Source organism: Bos mutus, chromosome 4 (genome assembly GCF_027580195.1).
Source record: "Bos mutus isolate GX-2022 chromosome 4, NWIPB_WYAK_1.1, whole genome shotgun sequence".
In the NCBI taxonomy this organism is placed as follows: Eukaryota; Metazoa; Chordata; class Mammalia; order Artiodactyla; family Bovidae; genus Bos; species Bos mutus.
The window spans coordinates 15,394,243-15,420,105 of NC_091620.1; the positions used below are offsets into that span (position 1 = coordinate 15,394,243).

The window sequence follows — 25,863 nt, forward strand, 5'->3', positions numbered from 1 at the left end:
AGAGATAGTTTTGGCCAGAAGGAGCCAGGCAGGAGGCTACTGATCGGAAACAGAAGACTTTAGGGGGAGGTCTGGCCTCTTAACTTTGCCCTGACAATGGAGTCATAAAACCTGAGGCTGATGATCATGTAGTTCTAGATTCAAAAGTCAGGAGTTGAATGCACAGGAAATAAAGAGAACATTTTTATGATGTATTCCCTTGAGAATATGTGTTTTACAGTGCTTTTTTTTTTCCTGAGTTTGAATCAAATGTTTCTAGAATGTATGGATACATTATGGATATGGATACAAAGGGATACAAATATGGATAACAAAGGGAGAAGAGGGCATGGGATAGATTGAGGTAGGGATAGATATGATGTATTGATATGATACGATATATGATACTGATATGTATAAAATAGATAATTAATGAGAACCGACTGTACAGCGCAGGGAACACTACTCAATGCTCTGTGGGGACCTGAACGGGAAGGAAATTCAAAAAAGAGGGGATATACGTGTAACTGATTCACTTTGCTGTACAGTAGAATCTAATCAACGTTGTAAAGTAACTCCAATAAAAATTTAAAAAAATAGGATTTCCATTCTAGTAGCATTTTTGCTATTTTTGCCATTCTTTGCCATTCTTATTTTCTGGGTATTTACTTGTATTTCCAAATGTGTGATATAAAACATATATTGTAAGTGCTGTGGTTTTAAAAGATGTGGTGAACGTTTTCCAACATTATTTCTTAATCAGAGATAACCTTTGAATGCTACTCTGATGTCAGTGACATATGTTCTGAAGTCCTCTGACCTCGTGAACTTGCCGTCCATCCCCCTTGCCAAGAAATATGACTCTCAGCCACGCTCTTGGAGGTGAAGGGCCACAGCCATTTCGTCTCGCTTTGCCAATCACTTCCTCTGTTCCAGCTTGAATTCATACAGAATTCTTACAGCTAGTCTGCCTTCCTGATTGACTGAAATTGTGTGAAAATAAAACTCAAGGCCCATCTGCTCTTCTAGTTTTCATCCAGGATTCCCTGGAAGGGAAATACACTGGAGACCAAATATTTGCCATGACTATGTGGCTGTAGTTTTGGAAGACATCCCAGTATAAATTATAGAAATACTAAATTATTTCAAATGTTAGCATTCTCCCTCTTTCTCTACTACAATTACCACTAGTATAAAAATACTAACTTTCTCCAGGGATCTGTTTGATTTTCTAATGTTTAATGTCTTCAGAGTATTGAGACGCATGCTCTAGAACAACAAGCAGTCAGACTCTTTGGAAGATGGAAGGTGTAATAACTATTATTACAGTTGGAGATAAAAGTGGATCATTCATCCTAATAGTCAGTCTGGCAATATGGGCACATGTGGAGTGTAGCTACAGCCATCACGGGGAAATTTCATCCTCATTGTAGCTTTAAAACTTCTCCTGTCTCTATAGTGGTCTTAACCCTCTTCATCTATGTCCTCTCAATTCTTCAGGTCTTATTTGTGTTACCTGTTACCATAAGTGATCGTTAATCATTCTTCTTTGTGGATACATGGAATATTCATTATATTGAACCAGAGGTTAGAAAACTTTCTCTGTAAAAGGTCAGATAGTAAATCCTTTAGCTTCAGAGGCTGTGTGGTCTCTTTTTGTGACATTCTGCTGAGATGTGAATGCAGACATAAATGAGTGAATGGGGGTGTGGCCCAGCACAGCTTTACTTAACAAAAGCGAGCAGCGGGCCAGATTTGGTCTGGGGGACACAGTTGTGGACTCTTGTCCTTGATAGTGCTCAAGGGTATTAGAGTTTGAGAGAAATTTAGCTAATTTCTTCATATTATGTGTGAGTCAGGGTGGCTCAGATGGTAAAGAATCTGCCTGTAATGTGGGAGACTCTGGTTCGATCCCTGGGTTGGGAAGATCTTCTGGAGAAAGGAACAGCAGCCCACTCCAGTATTCTTGCCTGGAGAATCTCATGGAGACAGGAACCTGGCCGGCTACAGTCCATGGAGTTGCTAAGAGTTGGACACGACTGAGTGACTAACACTTTCACACTTTCATCTGTAGAAAGGGGGTTGACTGACGTACTCAAGGTCACACACAGGAGAAAGCCAGGAGTGACAAGTTCACCTAAACCACAGTCATGTATTTTTAATTTACTTGTTACTTTCAGGATTTGATTATGTTCTAGTCAGCATTGAATTACAGACTGGTATTATTTTCTTGTTTCATGTTTAATTACTTTATGTGGGTCCATATATTGTTACTGCTCATGAGAGAATGGGAAATAGATACATAGATAGATGTTTTATTGCCCAAAGTGATTAGAACAGGGCAAAGCAGAGAATAAGATAATAATAAATGTTTGTGACTACCGTCTTTCAGGAGAACATATAATTCATGTGGCATTTTTCTTGCTTAATTATGCAGTTATAGATTTTGTCTCAACTTAGATTATTGTAAGATATCTGATCCTTAAATTATTATAATAATTCTATAGTACTTTTTAAAAATAATCTTTTATCTGTTCTTATCTTTCTTGATCCCTGTTTTACACTAATTTTGTTATTCTGATTTATATGAGTCTTTAAAATTAGTGAAAAAATTTAATTTGGTATAAAGATTAATTTGTTATGAAAATCAAATTTAAAGAAAATAACTAATATGGATAAACTATCCTCGGATTTTATAAAGTGCTGTATTTAAGTTCTAAATTTAAGCAAGTTAAATGGATCACTTGATTATTCAACTTCATTTTCATTATTTACCATGTGTAACATGGAGCTATATATTCAGTGAATACTGAATTTTGGATAATGTATTATTCCTTATTATCAGGTATTGTTGTTTAGTTGTGACTCTTTGCAACCCCATGGACTATAGCCAGGCTCCTCTGCCCATGGGATTTCCCAGGTAAGAATACTGGTGTGGGTGGCCATTTCCTTCTCCAAGGAGTATCAGGTTAGTCCTACTGAGCAGGTTTGGACAGAAGGTTTTTCCTGGCATGGTCCTGTTGAGCTCTGTCACAGCATATGTCCTCTTTTCCTTAGGTTACTATGCAGATGTTACCCAGTCAAAGAGACTTTTCTTGGCTAGGCACCCGAAGCCTACAACTCTCTCAACCTCCGCCCTACACACAGACTCCCAGCCCCTCTTTCATATTTAGGGTGTCTTGGCAGTTTTTATCACCATCCCATCCTATGAATTCATCCTATTAATTCAAGTTTTTACATGTTTGTTTTTGTTCTAGTTAGATTTTAGTTTCTACTGAAACATAAATTACGTGAAGACAGGAGCACTGTTTCATCTACTGCTGCATTTCCTGTGTCTGATACAACATAGGTTCTTCTTTAAATTTTTTAAAATCTAGTTTATATTTTATTGAAGTGTAGTTGATTTCAGGTTACCGCAAAGTGTTTTGGAATCTTTTTCAGATTCTTTTCCCTTATAGGTTCTTACAAAAGATTGAGTGTAGTTCTCTGTGCTGTAAAATAGGTCCTTGTTGGTTATTGGTTGTGTATTTTGTATAGAATAGTGTCTATATGTCATAAAATTTTGTTTTATTTGAGTGAATAAAATAAACATGAGCAAACATTAGCACATTTTTAAAATAATGGAAAATTCTGAAGTAATAGTTGCTCGTTAAAATTCAATGCAGAACTTACATCAAAAAGTTGTACAAAGTTAGACTGAGACAGAAGTTAGAAAATCAGGGTTTTATGTGTGTGATCAACGGCAGCTAAAATAATAGTAAGTTTTTAAACAATTAATATGAAACCCTTCACTGTGGATCCTCACTTTGTAAACTGATACTTTTAAAATAAATGTTATGTTCCTCTTTTCAGTCATTTACATTTAACTTTCTGGGAAATATATTCACACACACATGCCACATTGCTCAGAGGCACTCGCAGCATAACTGAGAAAAGTAAGAAATCTAACTATGTTTTACAAGGATGGATGTGTTCCTCTTAACTTCAGTTTTGTACACACTCAAGTGGTGAGATAATGAAAATGAATTCATTTCCCCAGGATCATTGGGGACTTCACTCCACTTGAATGACTTTTCAAGAAAACTAGTTCATTCCTTCTATTGCTAGTTTTTTGTTTTTCCCCTGTATATGAATATCTGAGAGAGAAGTCATTTAGAATATACAGTGTAGTTCTGTGTCATATTAAACAAAATACTGAGCACATGTAAACACTTGTTGGGGATTTAGGACCTTCTCTCTAAAACTTAGGTGCTATGTCATGTTGTAATGTAGCATCATGCTTTGAGACTCTTTGTCAAGTTTAGTTGTCTTTGTTTTTCCTTCCTCCCTTCCTTCCATCCTCCCTTTCTCTCTCCTTCTCTCCCTCCCCATCTTCCTCCCTCCCTCCCTTGCTTCCTTCCTTCTACAAATGTCATTAGAGTGTATGCCAAGTGCCAGGTGCTATTCAGATCATTGGAAAGGAAGCATTAAGTGAACTCTCAAAACTTTTATTTCCATGGAGCTTCTAATGTCATGCGAGAGAAAAGCAATCAAACAATTGAATGCATGAAAACACAACATATCAGATGGCTGTAAATGCGATGAAGGAAAATAGAGCAAGGCGTGGTACAGAGAGTGAGGGCAGTGAGTACTTGTATAGCTGGGTGGACTGGGAAAACTTGTCTGCACTGTGAGAGATAACACTAAACAGAGCGTGGGGGAGGTGAGGGATGAGCCTTGAGGTCGTCGGAAGAGTGACAGCAAAGGTCCTGGCAGGAGCAGGTCTGTAGTTGCAGTCAGAAGGAAAGGGTGGCTGGACGGTAAAGGACAACGATGCTGGAGGATGTGACCAGTGCAGAGGCTGCTGTGGGCCATTGGGGGACCTTGGACTTCATTCCAAGTGACTTGAGAGCAGGAGCCAGAGGATATTTTGAGTGCAATAACTATCTTACCCACCTGTGTACTTTTAAACTGCCCTTTCGGCTGCTGTGTACAGAAGGACTATGGCAAAGGAGGAGGAAGGAAGACTGTGCATTCACAGCGGTGACGGCTGATGACTGCCTGGACCAGGGGATCAGGCAAAGTGAGGTGGTAGGATTGGGGATACTCCAGCATGACAAGACATAGCACTTGATGCAGTCTCCCAGAGACCAAGAGGATGCAGAGAAGAGCGCCAAGGGTTGAGTCCTGGGCACTTTAACATATATAGACACTAGGAAGGTGAGAACCAGCCATCAAAGTGGAATGGGAGAGTCAGCAGTAGTAAAGAAGGAGGGGGGAAAATAGTTCATGCCAGTGCAGAAGCCAAGTGAAAATTAGAACTCCAGTGCAGTTCATTGGTCAAGTATAATGAGAACTGACTAATATTTTAGACAGCAGGGCTTTCGTGTTGGTGGTTATCTTGTGTTCTTTCTTAATGGTACCTCCTTCCTAATTTTTTAGTTTGAATATTATTCCTCCTGGTCTTCCCTCCTCCAAGCTCATATTTCTAACCCTGCATCCTTAGAGTGAATAAATAACTGAAGATTTTGACAAGACCCCCAAATCCCAAATCTTGTTAAATAACCAGCCACAACTTTATTCATGATTCTGAGATAGCAGGCCTGCATTGAAGTCTTTTGGAATAATAATATGATATATAACTTTATCATAGTTATAACTTGAAAATCAGAAGGCTATTGAAATTGTGTTAGGGTTCATTAGAATCATCAGTGTTAAGTTGTATAAATTATAATTGTTTGCTATATATATCATGTATCTTGAAATTTTCATTGTAGTCAATAGTGATTTTTAACAAAAAATATGCCAGTGATCATTCAGTCTTTATTAAATCTGGCTTTCTTTTCTTTTCAGAAAAATGTGATGAGCCCCTTGTGTCTGGACTACACCATGCAGCTTTCAGCAGCTCATCCTCCATGTCTGGGAGCTATTCACCTGGCTATGCCAAGATCAACAAGCGAGGGGGTAAGGCAAATTTCATTTGTCAACAAATGTGTTATGTAAGAACATATTATATTTACGCAGCATTTTTAAAGTATATTTTATTGTACAACAGCTAAGTGGCTGGCAACCAAAATCATTCTTCCCACTTCTGTTGACAGTCACAGACACTTCCTATAAGCCTGTTTCATAGCCACTATTTTGGAATGATATCGATAAAATTGGGCTGGAAATAACAGATGATGTATTAAAGAGGAAGAATTTTTTTGTAGCCACTCTGGAGGGCTTCCCAGGTGGCCCTAATGGTCAAGAATCTGCCCGCTAATGCAGGAGATGTGGGTTCGATCCTTTAGTTGGAAAGATTCTCTGGAGAAGGAAATGGCAAACCACTCCAGTATTATTGCCTGGGAAATCCCATGGACAGTGGGCTTAGTCCATGGGGTCACAAAGAGTCAGACACAACTGAGCTACTAAACAGCAACAACCATTGTGGAGTGATATAGAAAAAAAAAAAAAAAGCTGCAAATAGGAGATGGTAAAATGAAGAGGAAGAATTTTTGGAGTTTATATGATAATGAATTCAAAATGACATAAAAATTCTGAGTTAAGGAAATGCTTGTTAATCAGAAAATCCTTTAGAAAGATGTTAAAAAGAATAGGTTCCAAATATGTGTACCATGCATGAGGAAGAATACTTTGTATTAACTGCTTTTTCTCCTTTTATTAATGTACACATTTAGTTTCTATTGAAAATGCAGGATGAAAAATTATGACTCTTTGCAGTTTCTCCCCTATTGCCCAGAATTTAGCTTTGTTATTAAAGTCATGTGAAAAAATGTGTATATTTGCAGCTAAAATTTTACTTTTAGACTTTAAAGTCATAGTACCATTATAATTAGTAAATGATGATTTCAAAATGGACAGCAGCTAATAGAAGGTAAAAGAAGATAATTAAGAACAGAAACCTAAAATTCTTTTACTTCAAAGAAATTCTGGTATAAATATCAATGAATGACAACTTGGAAAGATACAGTATTTTCTTAGATAAATATGTATTAACTGAGAGAGGCCATAATTTTTATTCAATAAAACAGGAGATGCTAAGCTTAAATCATAACAAATTCAGGAAAAAAATGTGAAAAATTAAAGAAGAAAGGAAAACAGGGAAAGAAAAAGCAAAAACAAAGGTTGAAAAAAGAAAATTGGAGAAAGCCCAAAGGGGGAGGAAAAAGAAGATGGGAAGAAAGAAAACATGTCAGCAAAGAGAGAAAAAAATATCAGAGAGAATCAGAAAAAAGGGAGAAAAAAATACATAAGGAAAAAATAGAATAATATATATATATATACAGAAATTCCTGAAAGTATAAAGTTATCATAATCAGAAAACAATTGGTGAAAGAGATCACACAGGTAAAGATTGCTAAGTCACTTTAGTCGTGTCCGACTCTGTGTGACCCCATAGACGGCAGCTCACCAGGCTCCCCCATCCCTGGGATTCTCCAGGCAAGAACACTGGAGTGGGTTGCCATTTCCTTCTCCAATGCATGAAAGTGAAAAGGAAGTCGCTCAGTCGTGTTCGACTCTTCGTGACCCCATGGACTGAAGCCCACCAGGCTCCTCCGTCCATGGGATTTTCCAGGCAAGAGTACTGGAGTAGGGTGCCATCACCTTCTCCGACAGGTAAAGACAGAGGAATATAAATTTCAAATATATATAAAAATATATATATATATATATATACAGCTTTGATTTAAAAGTGGTATTCATCAGCTATTTTTTTTTCAGTGTGCTGTTTTTTAAAATTGTGGTGTAATTGACGTAACATTATGTTCGTTTCAAATGCACAGCATAATGATTTCATGTATGCAGATTTGTATGTATTGCAAAGTGATCACCACAGTAAGCCTAGTTAACACCCATCACTATGCACAGTTACAAACATTTTTTCTTGCAGTGAGGACTTTAAGGTCTAGTTTCTTCATAGCTTTCACATATGTAGGACATTATTGTTAACTATAGTCAGCATACTGCATATTATATCCTCAAGACTTATTTTATAACTGGAAATTCATACCTTTTGACTCCCTTCACTCATTTTACTTAACTCTCAACACCCTGCCTCTGGGAACCATCAAAGAGTTCTCTGTGTCTGTGTAGTTATTCTTTTTATTATGTGATTAGGGCTTCCCAGGTGGCGCTCAGAGAAGGCAATGGCAGCCCACTCCAGTACTCTTGCCTGGAAAATCCCATGGACGGAGGAGCCTGGTAGGCTGCAGTTCATGGGGTCGCTAGGGGTCGGACACGACTGAGCGACTTCACTTTCACGCATTGGAGAAGGAAATGGCAACCCACTCCAGTGTTCTCGCCTGGAGAATCCCAGGGACGGGGAAGCCTGGTGGGCTGCCCTCTATGGGGTCGCACAGAGTCGGACACGACTGAAGCGACTTAGCAGCAGCAGGTGGTGCTAGTGATAAAGAACTCGCCTGCCAGGGCAGGAGATGTGGGTTCCATCTCTGGGTCAGGAAGATCCCCTGGAGCAGGAAATGACAACCCTCTCCAGTATTCTTGCCTGGAGAATTCCATGGACAGAAGAGCCTGGCAGGCTACAGTCCATGGGGTCGCAAAGAGTCAGACACAACTGAGCTACTAAACAAGTTTTCAAAAATTTTCCTTCAATATGTCAAATAATGAAAAATTTAATGTATTCCTTTTCCATTAAATTAACTAAAACTAAACCAAGCCCCCCCCCCAAAAAAAAAACAGAAAACTTGCCATACCCAAATTCATAATTATGATGCCGACCAGTCCAGTACTAATAAATGTGGGACAACATATAAAAGGGAAAAGAAATCGTACATATACCTCCTGATATCAAGAGGATGTGATATTCCCTAAAAGAAGTATCATGATGTTGAAAGATCAAAAGTAACTTTAATGAAAGGAAGCAGAATCTCAAAATATTTTTTTAGGAAGTTCTGTGGGAAAAGAATACCGATGAAATGTTATACCTAGTGAATTTGAGCAAGTCAAGTTATGTCAAGAGTGTGACTTCTTTGGGCATACAAATGAAACAACCCAACCAACAGTGAGATGAGTGAAAAAAAAGAATAAAGAAACCATGGTCCAATGATGGGTACTGAGCAATGAATCATTTAAATATAAGATCATGACTACATTGGTATTGGAGAAGACTCTTGAGAGTCCCTTAGACAGCAGAGATCAACCAGTCAATCCTAAAGGAAATCAACTCTGAATGTTCATTGGAAGGGCTGATGCTTAGGTGGAAGCTCCAATCCTTTGGCCACCTGATGCAAATCGTCAACTCACTGCAAAAGACCTGATGCTGAGAAAGATTGAAGCCAAAAGGGAGGGGGCAGGAGAGGATGAGATGGTTAGAGAGCATCACCGACTCAGTGGGTATGAATCGGAGCAAACTCCAGGGGATAGTGAAGGACAGTGAAGCCTGGTGTGCTGCAGTCTCTGGGGTCGCAAAGAGTCAGTCTCAACTTAGCAACTGAACAACAAGACAACTAGGAATTACAGTTGTAGAAAGAGCATAAATGTTACAGATGTGGAATCTAAAATATTAAATACCAAACTATGGGATTAGATATATGCTTTTTCTCCCCAAACTTTCAGAGCAGGAGGCCACTGGATGCTATAACTTTTAAGTGCAGATTTATTTTGTTTTTGTGTTTTTGAAGAAACATCAATATTTTTATTGTTGCTTTCATTCAAGTAAAGTTACATTAAAATATTTTTGCTTTAAAAATAGTACAGGATGCCACTTTGAATTATTTAGAGGTGTTTATCTACTCATATATGTAAAGTAAGGTATCTAAAATTAAACTTCTAAAATGTTAACTTTCTTTTTTAACCTGGAAGATGGCATTTGAGTAATGTCTTCATCTTCTTTTTAACAGGTTTCTTTATAGTTTCTAGAATGTATGCATCTGTATCTACAGTAGTTAGTGTTAGTCGCTCAGTCATGCTTGACTCTGTGACCCTGTGGACTGTGGCCCGCCAGGCTCCTCTGTTCATGGGATTCTCCAGGCAAGAATACTGGAGTGGGAAGCTACTCCTTTCTGGAGGGGATCTTCCTGACCCAGGGATTGAACCTGGGTCTCCTGCATTGCAGGCAGATTCTTTACTGTCTGAGCCACCAGGGAAGCCCAAGACACACATGTATATAAATAGAAGCATAAATACAATGCATTTCCTATAAGAAAGTTGTTTCAAAAGCAAAATATTATTTAAAATGTTTATGGCTTCTTAGTTGTTTGGCAGTTTCGCTCTGATTTTTGATATAGTGGATTATCATGTGTTGGGGTAGAAATGTAATGCTGTAGTTCACAGGGGAAAAGCCTCGTCTGTGCTATAGTCTAGCACTTACTTATGGCCCATCTTACCAACATTTGTTCTGCGAGGATGTTTATTTACTTATATTTTACCTCGCAGAGACCTCTTTTGCTTCTCAGTGGTGTACATGCCTAGTTGCCCATAATGCCCTCCCCTAGCTCACCCCACGTTATCCACCTGTTTGAAATGGTCTCACAGTGGCCATATCTGCACTCATCATGTCGCTGCTCCTGTGCATATACATAAAAGACACCCATGTGAAGGGCTAGCTTGACCCTGGTTAATAACCTCACTGTGGATCAAGGCAGCAAGTACCAGAGAGGAGGATTACTTCCTCTAGAAGAAAAAAAAAATTCCACATATGGTTCTTTCAATTAAAAACAAAATTTTTTATTCCATCATAAATTTTATATGCAGACACCCTTGGAAGGGGAGTCACGTTGACTGAAATTCATTTTAAGATATAAGTGGCTAATGACCAGCATTGATTGAGAATTGTTTTGTTTTTCATGCAGCAGAAAATTATGTATCTTAAAATTAAAGCCAGCACAGCATTCCACAGGGAGAAAAATATAAAGAATATGTCAGGGAGGCAAGAAATGCTAGAGATATGTTTTCTTACTTGACTATTGGCAAGAATCATCTGATTTATACGCCACATAACCATTTGAAAGCAGGGAGATGTTATACTAACAGAAAAGGATGAAAGAGTGTAATTTACTAATTATACAAATACAGAAAAGAACAAATTCAGTTAAGCATTATGTTGATAAACATTGCTTCAAGTTTTATCTTTTATTTAAATGATATTCTTCAAATACATTTTAGAGAGCTAGATTTATGAATACATAGAAAAGCAGAGTATAAAAGCAAATATACATTCAGATGACAGATTGACACACGTTTACAGAATGGGGTTTAGCTCTTGGGTTCCTGTGATACAAATCCATCTGCTGCAAGCTTGGTGTCAGGGACAGAAACATAACAAGCTGGGTGGGGTGGGTGGCGAGATGTTTAAATGAAAAAACCCACTTGTAATTCTATCATGTCTTTTGAAGCCTATTGCTTTAAGAGGTTTTGTTTGTGTTGGAACAATATCTACCTCTTACGGTCTGTGTTCTGGATTTATCTTAATTCACTGGCGCTTTCTCAGGCTTGTGTCATTCTGACTCAATAGCAAATAGATGGATGACTCTTCCCAAAACATAGCACAGATATTAAACCTTTGAGAATTTTGTGTGAGATAACCATCACCTTATTATATAGTATTTTACAGATTATAAAATGCCTTCATGTACGTTCTAAATGCCCCTTGATCTTCACAATGACCTTGTTAGAAAAAATACATTAGAGATGCCAACTATTTCTTCTCCCAAAGTTTTTTCTCCGCATGCCTTCTACTGTCTACTTCCCCTAAGGGACAGTCATTCTTCCACTTAGCCACAGGTGATGAGAGAGAACCCACAATCTCAGCTGATGCCATCAGAACCTCTGTTTCATTTGTGCAACATAAACTCAGGAACCAAGAGAACTACTGGGTAAAGCATGGTGGCGGTGTTGGTTTAGTCACTCAGTCCTGTCTGACTCTTTGCAGTCCCAGGGACTGCAGCCTGCCAGGCTCCTCTGTCCATGGCATTTTCTAGGCAGGGATACTAGAGTGGGCTGCTGTTTCCTACTCCAGGGAAATTTTCCAACCCAGGGATTGAACCCACGTCTCCTGCATTGCCGGCGGAGTCTACTGCAGAGCCAGCAGGGAAGCCCCCAAAGCATGGCAGGCCACATATAAATAAGACAGACAGGAGTGATGCAGATGCCAGAGAAGAGATGAAGGGTCCGGGGCACGTGGGTCTAGGTAGAGGATAGAAAAGTCCCTGGTCTCACTCCCCTTCCGCTGCCTGTGTGCCTCACTTCTCCTTGAGCCTGGGAAACTCACCTTTCTAATTCTAATAATCACCTCCTCTGGCCTGAGCTGATTGTAATAAATCTAGTTACCAAAGAACTCCTGGTTAAAAACCATGAAATGTTATCAGTGCTGCATTGGGATTAACCCAAAGATAGAATGTGAAAAGAGATGAAGATTTTGCAACAAGTCTGTTTCACCCCCTTCAGTTCAGTTCAGTCACTCAGTCCTGTCCGACTCTTTGCGACCCCATGAACCGCAGCACGCCAGGCCTCCCTGTCCATCACCAACTCCCGGAATCCACCCAAACCCATGTCCATTGAGTCGGTGATGCCATCCAACCATCTCATCCTCTGTCATCCCCTGCTCCTTCTGCCCTCAATCTTTCCCAGCATCAGGGTCTTTTCAAATGAGTCAGCTCTTCGCATCAGGTGGCCAAAGTATTGGAGTTTCAGCTTCAGAATCAGTCCTACCAATGAACAACCAGGACTGATCTCCTTTAGGATGCACTGGTTGGATCTCCTTGCAGTCCAAGGGACTCTCAAGAGTTTCACTTGCAGTCCAAGGAACTCTCAAGAGTTTCACCCCCTTGCCACTTACTTTTTCTTAGTAGATACTGAACTGCTTTCTGCTCCTCAGATGTTTTCTTTTTAGAGAAAAAAACAAACAAAAAAAGATTTTTAAGTTTGCTTCTTAGATAATCCCTTCTCTATTAGGAACCTGTCACCTTCTCTCTTAAACCCAAGGGCAGAGACTTGTAATGGTGGCGGGGCTTCCCAGGTGGCGCTAGTGGTAAAGAATCCACCTGAAACTGTAGGGGACATAAGAGATGCGGTTTGATCCCTGAGTTGGAAGATCCCCTGGAGGAGGGCATGGCAACCCACTCCAGTATTCTTGCCTGGAGAATCTCCTGGACAGAGGAGCCTGGTGGGCTACAGTCCATAGGGTTGCAAAGAATTGGACACACCTGAAGTGACTTAGAACACGTACATCCTTTAGGACCTCCAGCAGGGAGAACAGATTGCATTTGTAGGCCATAGAAGTGATGAGCACTTTGAGGAGGAATATGTCTAAAAGAGTCATCTGGAAAGACCACTGGATCAGGCCTCTTAATGGTTCACACTTATATCCGAAAAAGAACCACAGTCCATCTCTTCCCTTTCCTTCAAATATAGCGCTGAAGTTAAAGCATTCCTATCATGCCTTGATGCCTTAGCTTGGTCCCATCATTGCTTTCGCCATTTTTCTGCTTCCTGTTGGCCAAGAGGGTAATTAGCAGAATGCCAACCTCTTCTGCAGTCCACACTCTCACACTTACCATATTGTACCGCCTCTTGCAGCACCCAGTGGCTCAGCAAGTCATCATACCGTACCTTGTCTGCTCTTCCGAGTTTCATTCCTGCTATTCGTGGAAAGTGGAGCTTTATCTCCTCTGTTGCACCGTCAGTTCTCATGTCCCTGAGTTAAGTTTGTGAAAGCCCTCCTTTGCCTCTTTCTATTCTTTCTCCCCTTTCTGCTCTAAGTAGTAAAAGGAGCTGTCACAACGAATTAAACCCCGAACAGTAGCTGGTACACTATGGATTAGGAAATAGGCTACAATGATTCCATGAGGACTTGGTGCCATTAATGCCTCCTGCTGCTGCTTTGCTGCTCTCTCCAACCTCTGATCCATTCCTCAGTTCTCCATTGCCCAGGCCTGGCCGTCAGTATCCACCAGATCAGGTAGTGTACTCAATCTATATGAGAAAGCTCTTCCCTTAGACTACAGCATCCAGGCTTAGTATGAGGTAGACTAAAGTTTCCACTTGCCATGCTCCTGGCCATTTTTCAGCTTCCACTCCACCAGTTCCCTTCTTTTTCCTTCTCTAGCCTCTACCACTTATTCAGTGTTTCTCTTAATCCACTCACTGATGATTGATTGTGCTTTAATATGAATTCTTTGGTCCAAGTATTACTGGGAGAGGTTGCATTTTAAGATCAGATCTTTGGGAGCAAGAAGAAATAATAATAATTAATAAGTCCAGAGAACTTTTTTTCTTAGGTAGCTTCTCAGGATATTTGACATTCCTCTTGGACAGGTTATACTTCTTCATCTTCAAATTACTCTCTTGCAAAGCCCTGCTGATTTTGCCAGCTCTCATGTGGCGCCAAGCAGTGGAAAAAGAGTGACTGTATCCATGCATAACTAGATTCCAATACAGAATCAACCAAGGGTGAGGATGGTATTAGTCAATTATCTTGACTTTCTGTGTCTCAGCTTCCTGATGTATTACCAGGGAAATTCTACAGATATGGTGCCCCTGTTTATATTCTGAAATGTAATCAAATATATAATTTTGCAGAACCATCGTGAAGATTAAATAATCTACACAAAGTGTACTGCATTTAAATATTAGTCTCTTTCTGATCAATTACCCTCAACTACCTAAATGGTACCACATATATTAATACTTTATAACACAGATTACATGAAATATGTATCTCATTACAAAAACAATGCCTCCTTAAAAAGATATTGCTAGCTTTTGTGTATTTCCCAATGTGTTTTTTTCTTCTATCATCACATAAAAAATGATATTGTAATAATTGAAAGATTAATAAAATACCATTTAAATTTTTTCATGATTTTTTTTACACAAATTTTAGACTGCTTAAATGTCCCCCTACTTTTTTGACCTCAAATTCTTTCAGTAAAAATGGACTGACATCTGTGATTTTCCAATGTTATTGTTACTATTTGTATATCATTTGAATTAGATCTTATAGAATCCAATCTAATATATATATATTTATTAATTTTGAGATACACAGAAAAGCCAAAAACAATTGTTCTGGACTTTAGGGAGAATAAAAATATCATTTTCCCCTCATCTTTTAAAATTCTGACTAGTTTTAAAAATATATTTGAAATGTCTTCTTCATATTAGTAGGTCTTTATATTCGCCTTTTCAATTGAATGAGAGTTGCCATCTAACATACTAAATTTTAATTTTTTTAAATTTAATTCTCAAATATTAATCAAATTTTCTACTTCACTGGGAGTTTTGAAAAATTAAATGTGCAATAGAGTGTACATTTGTATCACTGATATGTGTTTGAAAAATTACTGAATGCTGGAAGCATTGTTTACTGGAGAATGATTCATAAATTTGTTTAGACATGCCTTTTTAATTTGCAAATAATATTACTATGTTTCTGCTCGGCATAAAATTTTATAATGATGAAATTGTAATACCTTCTTTTGTGTTCCCTATAGAAATATATGCTGGTTTTTGTAGCATTTCTCATAGAGTACTGTTTCCCAAGTTGTGTGATGTGAATCCAAGCTATGAACACACACATATACACAGCCTTTCCACAATTATGGGCTTCCCTGGTGGCTCAGACAGTAAAGAATCTGCCTGCAATGCAGGAGACCCAAGTTCGATGCCTGGGTCAGGAAGATCCCCTGGAGGAGGAAATGGCAACCCACTCCAGTATTCTTGCCTGGAGAATTCCATGGACAGAGGAGCCTGGCAGGCTATCGTCCATGGGGTCGCAAAGAGTCCAACAAGACTGAGCAACTAACATTTTCACTTTCATTTTTCACAGTTAAATCAGCCAGGCAAATACTGGGTATGGTGATACTCTCTAGAAGAACTAGAGAGAGTCTCTTCATTATGAAATATCTTTAGAGCCAGCAGAACAGTCTCACTCTGAAAGAAACTCTTATACAATTTAGCCAAACATTCTGTACATCAATGGTTTTCAACAGGGTTTGTTTAATATGCTTGGAATTACAGTTGTGTCCCATGAGTTCACTACTTACTGTTTCTAAAAATACTGCTTTTCAAGGCTGTATGATAAGAATATGATGGACGGTGATTTTTGGTTTAGCAGATTTTTTTAATTATCAAAGATTATAATTGTATAATACTGAGAAGTATAGAACAAAATACAATTATTGGAGAATGATTGCTCTACAATATTGTATTGGCCTCAGCTACACATCAACAAGAATCAGCCACAGATACACATATGTCCCCTCCCTCCTGAACCTCCCTCCTGTCTCCCTCCCCATCCCACCCCTCTAGGTTGTCACAGAGCAAGGTGTTGAGAGCTCCCTGTGTCACGCAGCAAATTCTCACTTGCTGTCTCTTTTACATGTGGTATGTACATGTTTCCATTCTATTCTCAGAGAAAGGGAGTTCTTAGATTCCGGGCATTTGAAATGAAGAAATGTTAATTGTCTGAAGGAAGTCGCTCTTTTGCCATGTCCATAGTGCGTATTTCCCACCGAGAAAATCATAAGCTGCCATCTTCTAAATGACTCTGGGATTACTTTTCTAACACTCTCTTTATATCACAATATTAATACCCAATTGTCTACACTGAAATTTATATTATGTGTCCTAATTTTCCTTTCCACACAATATTGAAAACCATGCTGTTTGGTACTTGCCTTATAAAGTTTAGGGCATGTGGGGTGGGAAATCTTGACATCTGAAGTAAAGAAATACACTTAAATAGTATTTTGAGAAGATGAACAGATTAAATATCTCTTTGTGGATGTGTTGCTATGGAGTTAGAGGAAGTAGGTTTCTCTTTTACCCTTGGAGAGACCTTGAGCTACTTCTTCCCTTCATTTAATTTCCCTAATTATGTCACTGCTGTAATGAGAAAGTTGGATGAGATGATCTCTGGGACCTTGCCATCTCTGAACACCGTCACCTTGTAGCCAAGATCGATCACAATTCCCCAGTCTAAAACTTCCTGAGCCACTTACAGAATCTCATGGTCTGGACTACTTCTTCCTTTGTGCACAGAAGTATTTCCCACTAAATAACTTGAAAGTAGTCAGGATATCTGGGAGAAAACATTTACGGAATAAAGTTTCTACAAGTTGAATTTTTTCCTTTCTAAACCATTCGAAATAGATGCCAGTGGTATGCTTAGAGATCAAATGTTTAATTATCCCTTTGCTCTTTGCTAATTTTATTCAAAGAGAGACCTTAATACTTTCCACATCTCTGCCAAGAAAGAGGAGAATTTATGTGAATGATTCGTACCTGATCAGAAGTATTTGTTTTAAAAGATAATTCTTGGCATCATCCCAAAGCACTTTAACACAGTATTGTGATCAACTCTCAAAGAATATTTTCTGAATGAATGAACAAGTATATTGAATTATATTTATTGCGTAGATTTCCATTCACTTTAAACTTCAGAGGCTTACTGCTTCTCTGTTGAGATAATTTGTTAAATCAAGAGTGGGTATTTGCTAACATTTTTCAGTTTCAAAAAAATTATTTCACAAGTTATTTAGTCCCTGTTGTAGCCAACTGGGGTCCAGACAGTAATAGAGAATAAGAGACCATAGTAACTGCTATTATCATCACTTCTAAAATATATATATATATATATATATATATATATATATATATATAAATATATAAATATAAATATATATGTCAATATATAAATATCAGTTTTGTAGAGTGTTCATGCAGATCAATTGAGAAATGGTCCCCTTGGTTTCTCCCAGTGCTTTTAAAATGGGTAACAGTTACCATCAAGGTAATGATGTTGAGTTGGTAAAGCATGCCCCTCGTATTTCACGATATGTCTTTCACAGATGAGGCTTTTGGTTTTAGCTGCTGCATCCACGTGGTAACAGGTGCCTTTGGGTGCCAAAGCATGTTCCATCAGTCCTTTCATCTGTGTCTCGCCCATGAGGAATACACTGTGAGTCCTTTTTGCCACAGTGTAGCTCTGGGAAGAAAGGAAGGTCAGAATTGAGCAGGGCATGCCTTCAAGTTACTGTCTGGGAAATTCACATCAACTGATCATATGAAGGTCACTGCCCAGTGAGGAACACTGCACAAGAGCACGGATTCATTCAATGTGATTACGGCCCAAACAGCCACACGTGTGAAAAATACACTTCAAATCCTATAATTACCTTCCTTCTGCAACAGATGAGTGACTCTTCATTAATTTTCAATATCTCCTCCTTCTATGATTAGAGAACGTTCCATGCTTTTTGCCTGTTTGTCTCCCCCCGCCCCTGCCTTATTTCATTCAATAAGAGAAAAAAGAGGCCAAGTTATTTCCAAGACAGTTAGGAGGATTTAATCTAGTAATAGCTCTATTAGCAACCTGGTTAGGTCATGCTTATCACAATGAATAGGCCCTTGCCTTTTACCTTGAGCAAATTAATGACTTTTTCCACCCATTTTTCAATGGGAAGAATGAAAACATGAGACTCACCTGCTCTTTTATATTCACGTCTTGCAATACAAATTCTGAAAAGACTGTCACTAATAACAATTCAAATCAGCCCAGCCTCCGCTGGTGCATTGCCCTTTCTGTACTCTGCAAATGAGCAGTCCACAGCTGCATTGTTTACTCATTTCCTTTCTTTAAAACCAAGATATATGTTTGACATGAATATTGCTGACAATAAACCATGACATTCAAAACAGTCTACTTTTATTGTTCTTGCCTCTTTAACATTAAAATGCAAACACAAATTGTAGAAAGCTTTATTCTGGTTTTTATTCCAAGGTCACTTTTTATCTTGCTTTTTTTCTTAGCTATTTTTATTTTCTTAGCAATGCAAGGAATTCAAGTTGTATGTTTTTATTTTGCTTTGTTTTGTTCCTCAGTAGCTTCTGGAATTTATTTCCTTTGTACCTGTTTTTCCACTTTAAAATTGGTGGGTGGTGCTATTTATCTCAGTTAGAGGGTCCTTGTCTGAATTTTATCTGCTACCTCCATGTCACCAGACATCTGCAGCCAGGTAGACTGTTCTGCCTCCAGGGTGAACTGTTCTGTGTTAAAAGGTTTGTGCCAGAGCATATGTGTGAATGATGTGTAAGTACACATGTTTTGTGGATTTTTCCCTAGCCAATTTCTGGCACATATGAATATCAGAGGATTATTGATTGAAGTTTTTTTTTTGTTCCTTTGCTTTTTACTTTCAACTGATGCTTAGAACATGAGATAAGCCCTGTAAGGCTGTACTGTTAAGATGATGAAACACGCTGTTTCCTCCCCTACGGTTCCTTCTCAAGTGTTCTAAAGAGAGCGAAAGTCAAAACCATGTGCTTCTGTGGTCTACATGTTTCTGTGGTATTAGAGATTCATAAGTAATTATTGGAGCCTCTTCTTTGATAAGGCCATGCTTTCCTATAGGGTCAAATAGAGTTCCCAGAAAAAGAATGATTAAACCGTGCTTTGAATAGTTCCGGCAGGAGGGACACATAGACAGAGTAGAAGTGATGACCCTTCCTCACCTTGGAAGGGCAAGCAGTCCACAGCAAATGCTTCCCAGGGAGGCCAGGAAGGCCAAGTGTTTCTCCACTGCCCCCACCCCAGCCAGCCCACATCTTAACTGTATTAACTTACCAGCAGTTCTTATGGGCCTCCAGATTTTAATTATATAGCTTGTTCTTCATACATAGCATCAACCCTTTTTAAGTTGCTTGTCCTTCAATAGTTGTCCAAAAGTCATCCCTGGTGGCTAAGTGAGGTCTTTTAAGGTGTGCCATATATGTGTATATATATATATATATATATATATATATATTTTTTTTCCTATCTCAGAACTTAGTAAACAGTTTTGGATAGTAGCCTTATTTCTCTGAGTCCATGAAGCTGGATGTGAATGGAACACAAGCCCTACCATCTCTAGCATCTACAATTGTGCCTAGCACAGAAGAAATACTCACAGATAGAAACAGTTGTTGGCATGCACACATCATCTCCTTGGGGCCTGACAAAAAACCCTAGGAAAGAATTTAGCAGGAATACAGCTCTGTTTTATGTATAAGAAAACTTAAATTCAAGAAAGTTTATATTCTTGCCCATGGCTACAGCTAACAGAAAGCAGATTTGAGCATTTGAATTTGAAACAGACTCTTCTGATTTCAAAAATCACTCACTGTTCTCTTCTCCACATGTTTCCTTGCCTATGTGAGCTTCTCTTTAGGAAAAATTGTAATACTTTTTGAGTTGGTTTTAGAACAGGTAAATTTTTCCCACTGGAGGCTAAGAAAATAAACAGACATATTTCTCTATTTTATTCTTGAGTATATACTGACTATGTGATTCATTTGCATGCTTGTTATCTTGCTTTAAGTGTTCAAAGAGTAATAAAGACATTATTTTAAATATTTACATGTAATAATAATTTCTAAAAACCCACCCCCTTCTTTTCCCCTTACACTCAAAAGCTAGCCTTTTCAAAGCTATGTTCCTTCAATCTTATTTCTGTATTTGGATGATATGAGGTGGTAGGTTAAAAAAAAAAAAAAGGATATTACTGTACTTGAAATATTATATATGTGAGAACAGCCAAAGATTGGAACAAAGCAATGAGAGCAACATTCTGTCTTCCAGAAAAACGCTGAAATAAGAGAGTAAAAAAAAAAAAAAAAAAACTATCGATGTGCAGCACCAATATGCTAGAAACTGACAGAACAATATTTTTTAAGTCACTAACATTTTTAATATTCAAAACACACATGGAGAAAAAGCTGTAAGTCAGTACAAAGTGAAAGGAAATGAATAACAGGAATAAAACTCAACCACAAAATAGAAAATGTCTGAGATCTTACTAGATATGCCATAAGCTGGATCTCTGTTTGGTATGAGATTGAAATAACCTGGGATTAGTAATAACAATATCCCCCTGTATGGTCATTCTCAATCACTGAGTTGTTTCTTCCAAAGGAAGGTTTCAGCACTGTTAGAATTTGCCTTTCATTTTGTTACTGTTTGGTAGAATGATCATGCTTCCTGGAAACCTATAGAGACTGTCAAGGGAATTTATTCCATTTTTCCTCCAACTTCTTTTTACCAGGTATTGGAATAAGTAAATTAACAGAGATCTGGCCAATTGTTTCAAAATAATTGTTGCCTCTCCTCTCTACAGATAATTCAAGACTTAATCATGAATGATGGGAAGTGATTTTCTAAAGAGAATTTCAGGATCTTCAGGAGCTTCCCTTGTGGCTCAGACAGTAAAGAGTCTGACTGCAATGCGGGAGACCGGGTTTGATCCCTGGGTCGGGAAGATCCCCTGCAGAAGGAAATGGCAACCCACTCCAGGACTCTTGCCTGGAAAATTCCCTAGATGGAAGAACCTGGCAGATTACAGTCCATGGGGTCGCAAAGAGTTGGATACGACTGAGCAATTCACTTCACTTCAAAGAGAATTTCAGAGAAGCACAAAATGCCTTTGGGTTTTAATTCATACTATTGTGCTTGAATTTCCACAATTGAAAGAGAAATTTGAAATGCTTGTATTTTGAACAACAAATATTGTTTATGAGTCTTATACTGAAAGGGCTAGCACCAACTAAGCATCAGTAACAGAGAAGAGTTCTGTGCTGTGCTTAGTCACTCAGTTGTGTTCAACTCTTTTTGACCCCATGGACTGTAGCCCACCAGGCTCCTCTGTCCATGGGGATTTTCCAAGCAAGAATACTGGAGTGGGTTGCCATGCCCTCCTCCAGGGGATCTTCCCAACCCAGGGGTTGAACCCAGGTCTCCTGCATTGCAGGTGGATTCTTCACTCTCTGAACCACCAGGGAAGCCCAAATGGAGAAGAGAGATATTACTTAACCCGCCAATAGCCTAACCTCCTCCCTGTAAGCAAGCGCCTGACTCTCAAACAGTTGCTGTCAGACTTGGGAGCAGACACCAAAGTGACCCATCTTAGGGTGCTTCTTGAATATGTCCCAGTGCTATGATTCCAGGAAAAATACTCCTCAACTTACATGATTTCATTAAGGGTTTCTTAGTCCATAGCCCACCTTCCTATGGTTCAGAGAGAGGAGAAATGTGGATGGACAGGCCCAGAGATGCCCACCAGGACCCCACGTGCCTCTTGCATTGCTGGGGAGGAGGACTCAGAGAGACAAGGGATACTGTTCAATGAGTAAGACAGAGAGAAAAGATGCTAGCCTTTTGTTGTAGTTCCATCTCAATTTATTGTGAGAGCTTTGGAACTGTTCTTCCTATTGATATGACATATGTTTGGAAATTCTTCTTAGCAATTTATCAATAAAGTGGAAAGTATTCACTAAGGAGAGATAGACAGGCACGATGTTTTATTAAAGGTCTGAAACATGCTAATCGGCTTCTGGAATGCCAACAATTTACATTCAAATAGATTTCTCACTGAGACTAACATCTGAAATCCTATGATTCTATTTCTGTGTATTGCATTCATCAAGATTTAAGGGTGACTTTGTTCTCAACTCACAGAGATCTCCCACTACCATTTGCTTTCTTTGTTTGGATGGCTTAGCTGGTACGGAATAAAAGTGAGATTGATTCCTTCAGAAGCTCTGAAGTGTTATCTGTGCTAGTTTCACACCCAACAGTGGGGATAGCAGAAGGCAGAGAGGGGGACATAAAAATCCTGTTGCCGAATGAGAATTCTACATCTCACTGTAGTCTGGAATAGTACAGTTATTCATATTTCAGGCACCTCAATTAGACATTCATTATTCATAAACACTTATGTAACTCTGAGTTATTCAGACTGGGAAACAGCATTAGCAATCATTCTTTTTCTTTATTATTAACACGTCGTGTATCTAAAAGAAGGCACAAAACAACTGTAAAAAGAAAAAAAGTACCCTGTCAGCTGCATGCAAATCCAAACTTTAACTAATTAAGATTTGTTATATCTCCAACAAAACAAGGCAAACGTGGTCCTTTCAGCTCTTCAAAGAAGCCATCTGAACAAATGGACTAGGACCAATTCTGTTAGAATGGTCATATGGACCCTGATATGATAACACCATTGATTCTTTCAACCATGGACCTCTCAAGTAGTTCTAATTCTCAGTGACACATGTCAAAACCTGGAAAGTCCTACCAGAGAAGAGTAAGTAAGAAACAAAATAAGACTTGAAATGCTTCTCAGTTTAGACGGAATAAGGGAGCCCAGCAAGTCAATAAACATGCTTTGAACTGAGTACCCATCATCACTACAGATGGTATTTGCAAACGTATGTGGGACTTAAATATCTGAAGAGTTGACAAGGGAGCCTTTTAGGAACTGTGAAATGGGATTGTGAAGAGAGGCGCTGTTTGTCTGAAGCCCACTGATGAGTGTCCTGAGCTCCACATTTAGAAAAGGCTTAGATGACATATGAGTGTCAATCAGAAGGACATAGACATGTATCTTGTGAAGGGGCTTATTAAAGAGTTTTCCCCCGTTACTCCATTGAGAGACCTGAGTTTTCTGGGAGAACAGACAAAACTACCTCTTCCTCTCCTTGCTCCATTCTTTTCTTTCCCTCCTTATATACTCACCTCACTCAAATATTTGTTAAATGCCAACTTGTTTCTAATTGTCGTTTTTCACTTGCTAAGTCATGTCCGACTCTTTGGGACTCCATGGACTGCAGCATGCCAGGCTTCCCTGTCCTCCACTGTCTCCCAGAGTTTGCTCAAATTCTTGTCCATTGAGTTGGTGATTCTATCTATCTCATCCTCTGCCTCCTCTTTCTTCTTTTCCCTTCAATCTTTCCCAGCATCAGGATCTTTTCCAATGACTTGGCTCTTCACATCAGGTGGTACGAGTGTTGGAGCTTCAGCTTCAGCGTCAGTCCTTCTTGTGATATTCAGGGTTGATTTCCTTGGTTTAGGGCTTCCCTGGTGACTCAGAAGTGTTATATAAAACAATAAGCTTTCTTGGTTAGCTCATCAACTGAGGAATTGGGCTGGGGGCATGGCGTGAATGTGATGATTGCAAAAGGACTATCCCACTGTGTGGCAGTGAAATTGTATAAATACAAAGACGATTCTGGCATCATACAGTGCTGATGGTTTAATTTGCTGAGGAGTCTTCAGGGAATAGTTCTTGAGGAAGGAAAGTTGTAATAGAATTTACTGTGTAGAATCTCATTTAAAGAGTTTAGGATAATCCCATATATCAAAGTCAGAAAAATTGTTTGTTAAAGGAGGATCAGTTGGTAATTTGGTTTTGCTGGAATTTTAGGCAAGAGTTAGCATGTGGCAAGATGTATGGATTCAGATGGACAGAGGTCGGGTCCTTGATTGCCATGCGAGGGAGCAAGACAAAACCCCTGATTTGTAAAGCAACCTTGGCCTGGAATCTTTTCCATCTCAATAAATGGCAACTCCACCTTCCAGCTAGTTCTGAAACCTTGACATCTCCCATCATTCCTCTCCTTCACTCATACCTCACATGCAAAGCTTGCCAGTTCTTACCTTTAAAAGGGATTTAACATTCAGTAGCTCTATTTTTCATGTTTTAAGGAACCTGCATACTGGTCTCCATAGTGACTATATCAGTTACATTCCCATCAACAGAGCAAGAGAGTTCCCTTTTCTCCACATCCTCTCCAGCATTTATTATTTGTAGATTTTTTTTTTAAATGAAGGCCATTCTGACCAGTGTGAGATGATACCTCCCTGAGTTTTAAGGAAGCGGTTCTATAGCATAGGGAGATCAGCTCCATGCTCTGTGGTGACCTAGGTGGGTGGGTTGGGGGTGGGGAAGGCAGGTCCAAGAGGGAGGGGATTTATGTACTCATATAGCTGGTGGACTGTGTTGTGCAGTAGAAACTAACACGGCCTTGTCAAGCAGCTACACCCCAGTTAAAAAGAGAAAGAGAGATTTAGCATCTGATCCTTTCTTACAATATCCCCACTAACACCTGAGCTAGTCCAGCATTCTATTTTGTCTTGTTTGTATAATGTGCTTTCAATTTTATTCCCTGATTCTATTATTGCCCCTTCTTACTGCCCTAGACAGTTCATCAACACAGTAGCATTATAATCATTTGAAAATCAGAGAAGAACCTGCCATTCTTCCATTTAAAATCTCTCCAACAGACTTGGGTCTCACTCAGAGTAAAAACCACCAAAGACCTCATAAGGACCTATAAGCTCTTGCCTTATTTATCTTCTTCTACTCTCATCTCTCTGACCTCATGTCCTAGGGTCTCTCACCTCTGTGCAGCCACACAGTCCCCCTTGCTGTTTCTTGTACTTGCTGTTGTCGTGAACTAAAATTTTGTTCACGATACCATCACCTTCAATTCCTTCAAGTTGCCACTCAAGTGATACCACCTTCTAGAAGCCTTATCTGACTAACTGATAAAAATTTTCCACTCCTTTCCTATTCTTCCAATGACATTGCCCTTCATTTCTTTTCCATCTTATTCTTTTAATTTTATTTTGTTTTTATTTTTTTTTTTGCCAAACCTCATGGCATATGGGGTCTTAGTTCCCTCACCAGGAATTGAACCCATGTCCCCTGAATTAGAAGTACAAAATCTAAACCAATGAACTGCCAAGGAAATTTCTTCATGTATTTTTTATAACTAGACTTGGTTCACAGTTCTGAAAAGAGGGAGATGATAAATTCTTAAAATATTTATAGAGCAAAAACAATAAGGAAATGGTAGTTGGAGATACAAGGGGGGGAAAATAAACACATAAAGGAAGGAATAAAGGATCCCCCACCCAAGTTGCTATCTTTTATGAATAAGAGGGTTTTGCCTCTGAGTGCAGCAAACACAGTTAAGGAGGAAAAAGGGAACAGATATAGGGAGATGTTTGATGATTCAAATTTACACATACCAAGTGGAAATTCAGGATAGAAATCCAACATCTCTTAAATATGATGTTGGGTGTCCATGGTCTCTGCAGAAATGTTAGATGTGCAAATATTTCAG

The 25,863-nt window shown here is 38.9% G+C and overlaps 1 protein-coding gene across 1 annotated transcript in view; it reads left to right on the top strand.

Annotated features, from left to right (window-relative positions):
• Positions 1–25,863, top strand: part of CNTNAP2 (contactin associated protein 2) — a 2,330,533-nt gene that overhangs the window by 678,221 nt on the left and 1,626,449 nt on the right. The window contains exon 2 of the mRNA XM_070369076.1: positions 5,812–5,922. Within this exon, the coding sequence (XP_070225177.1) occupies positions 5,812–5,922 (111 nt within the window). The remainder of the gene's footprint in view (positions 1–5,811; positions 5,923–25,863) is intronic.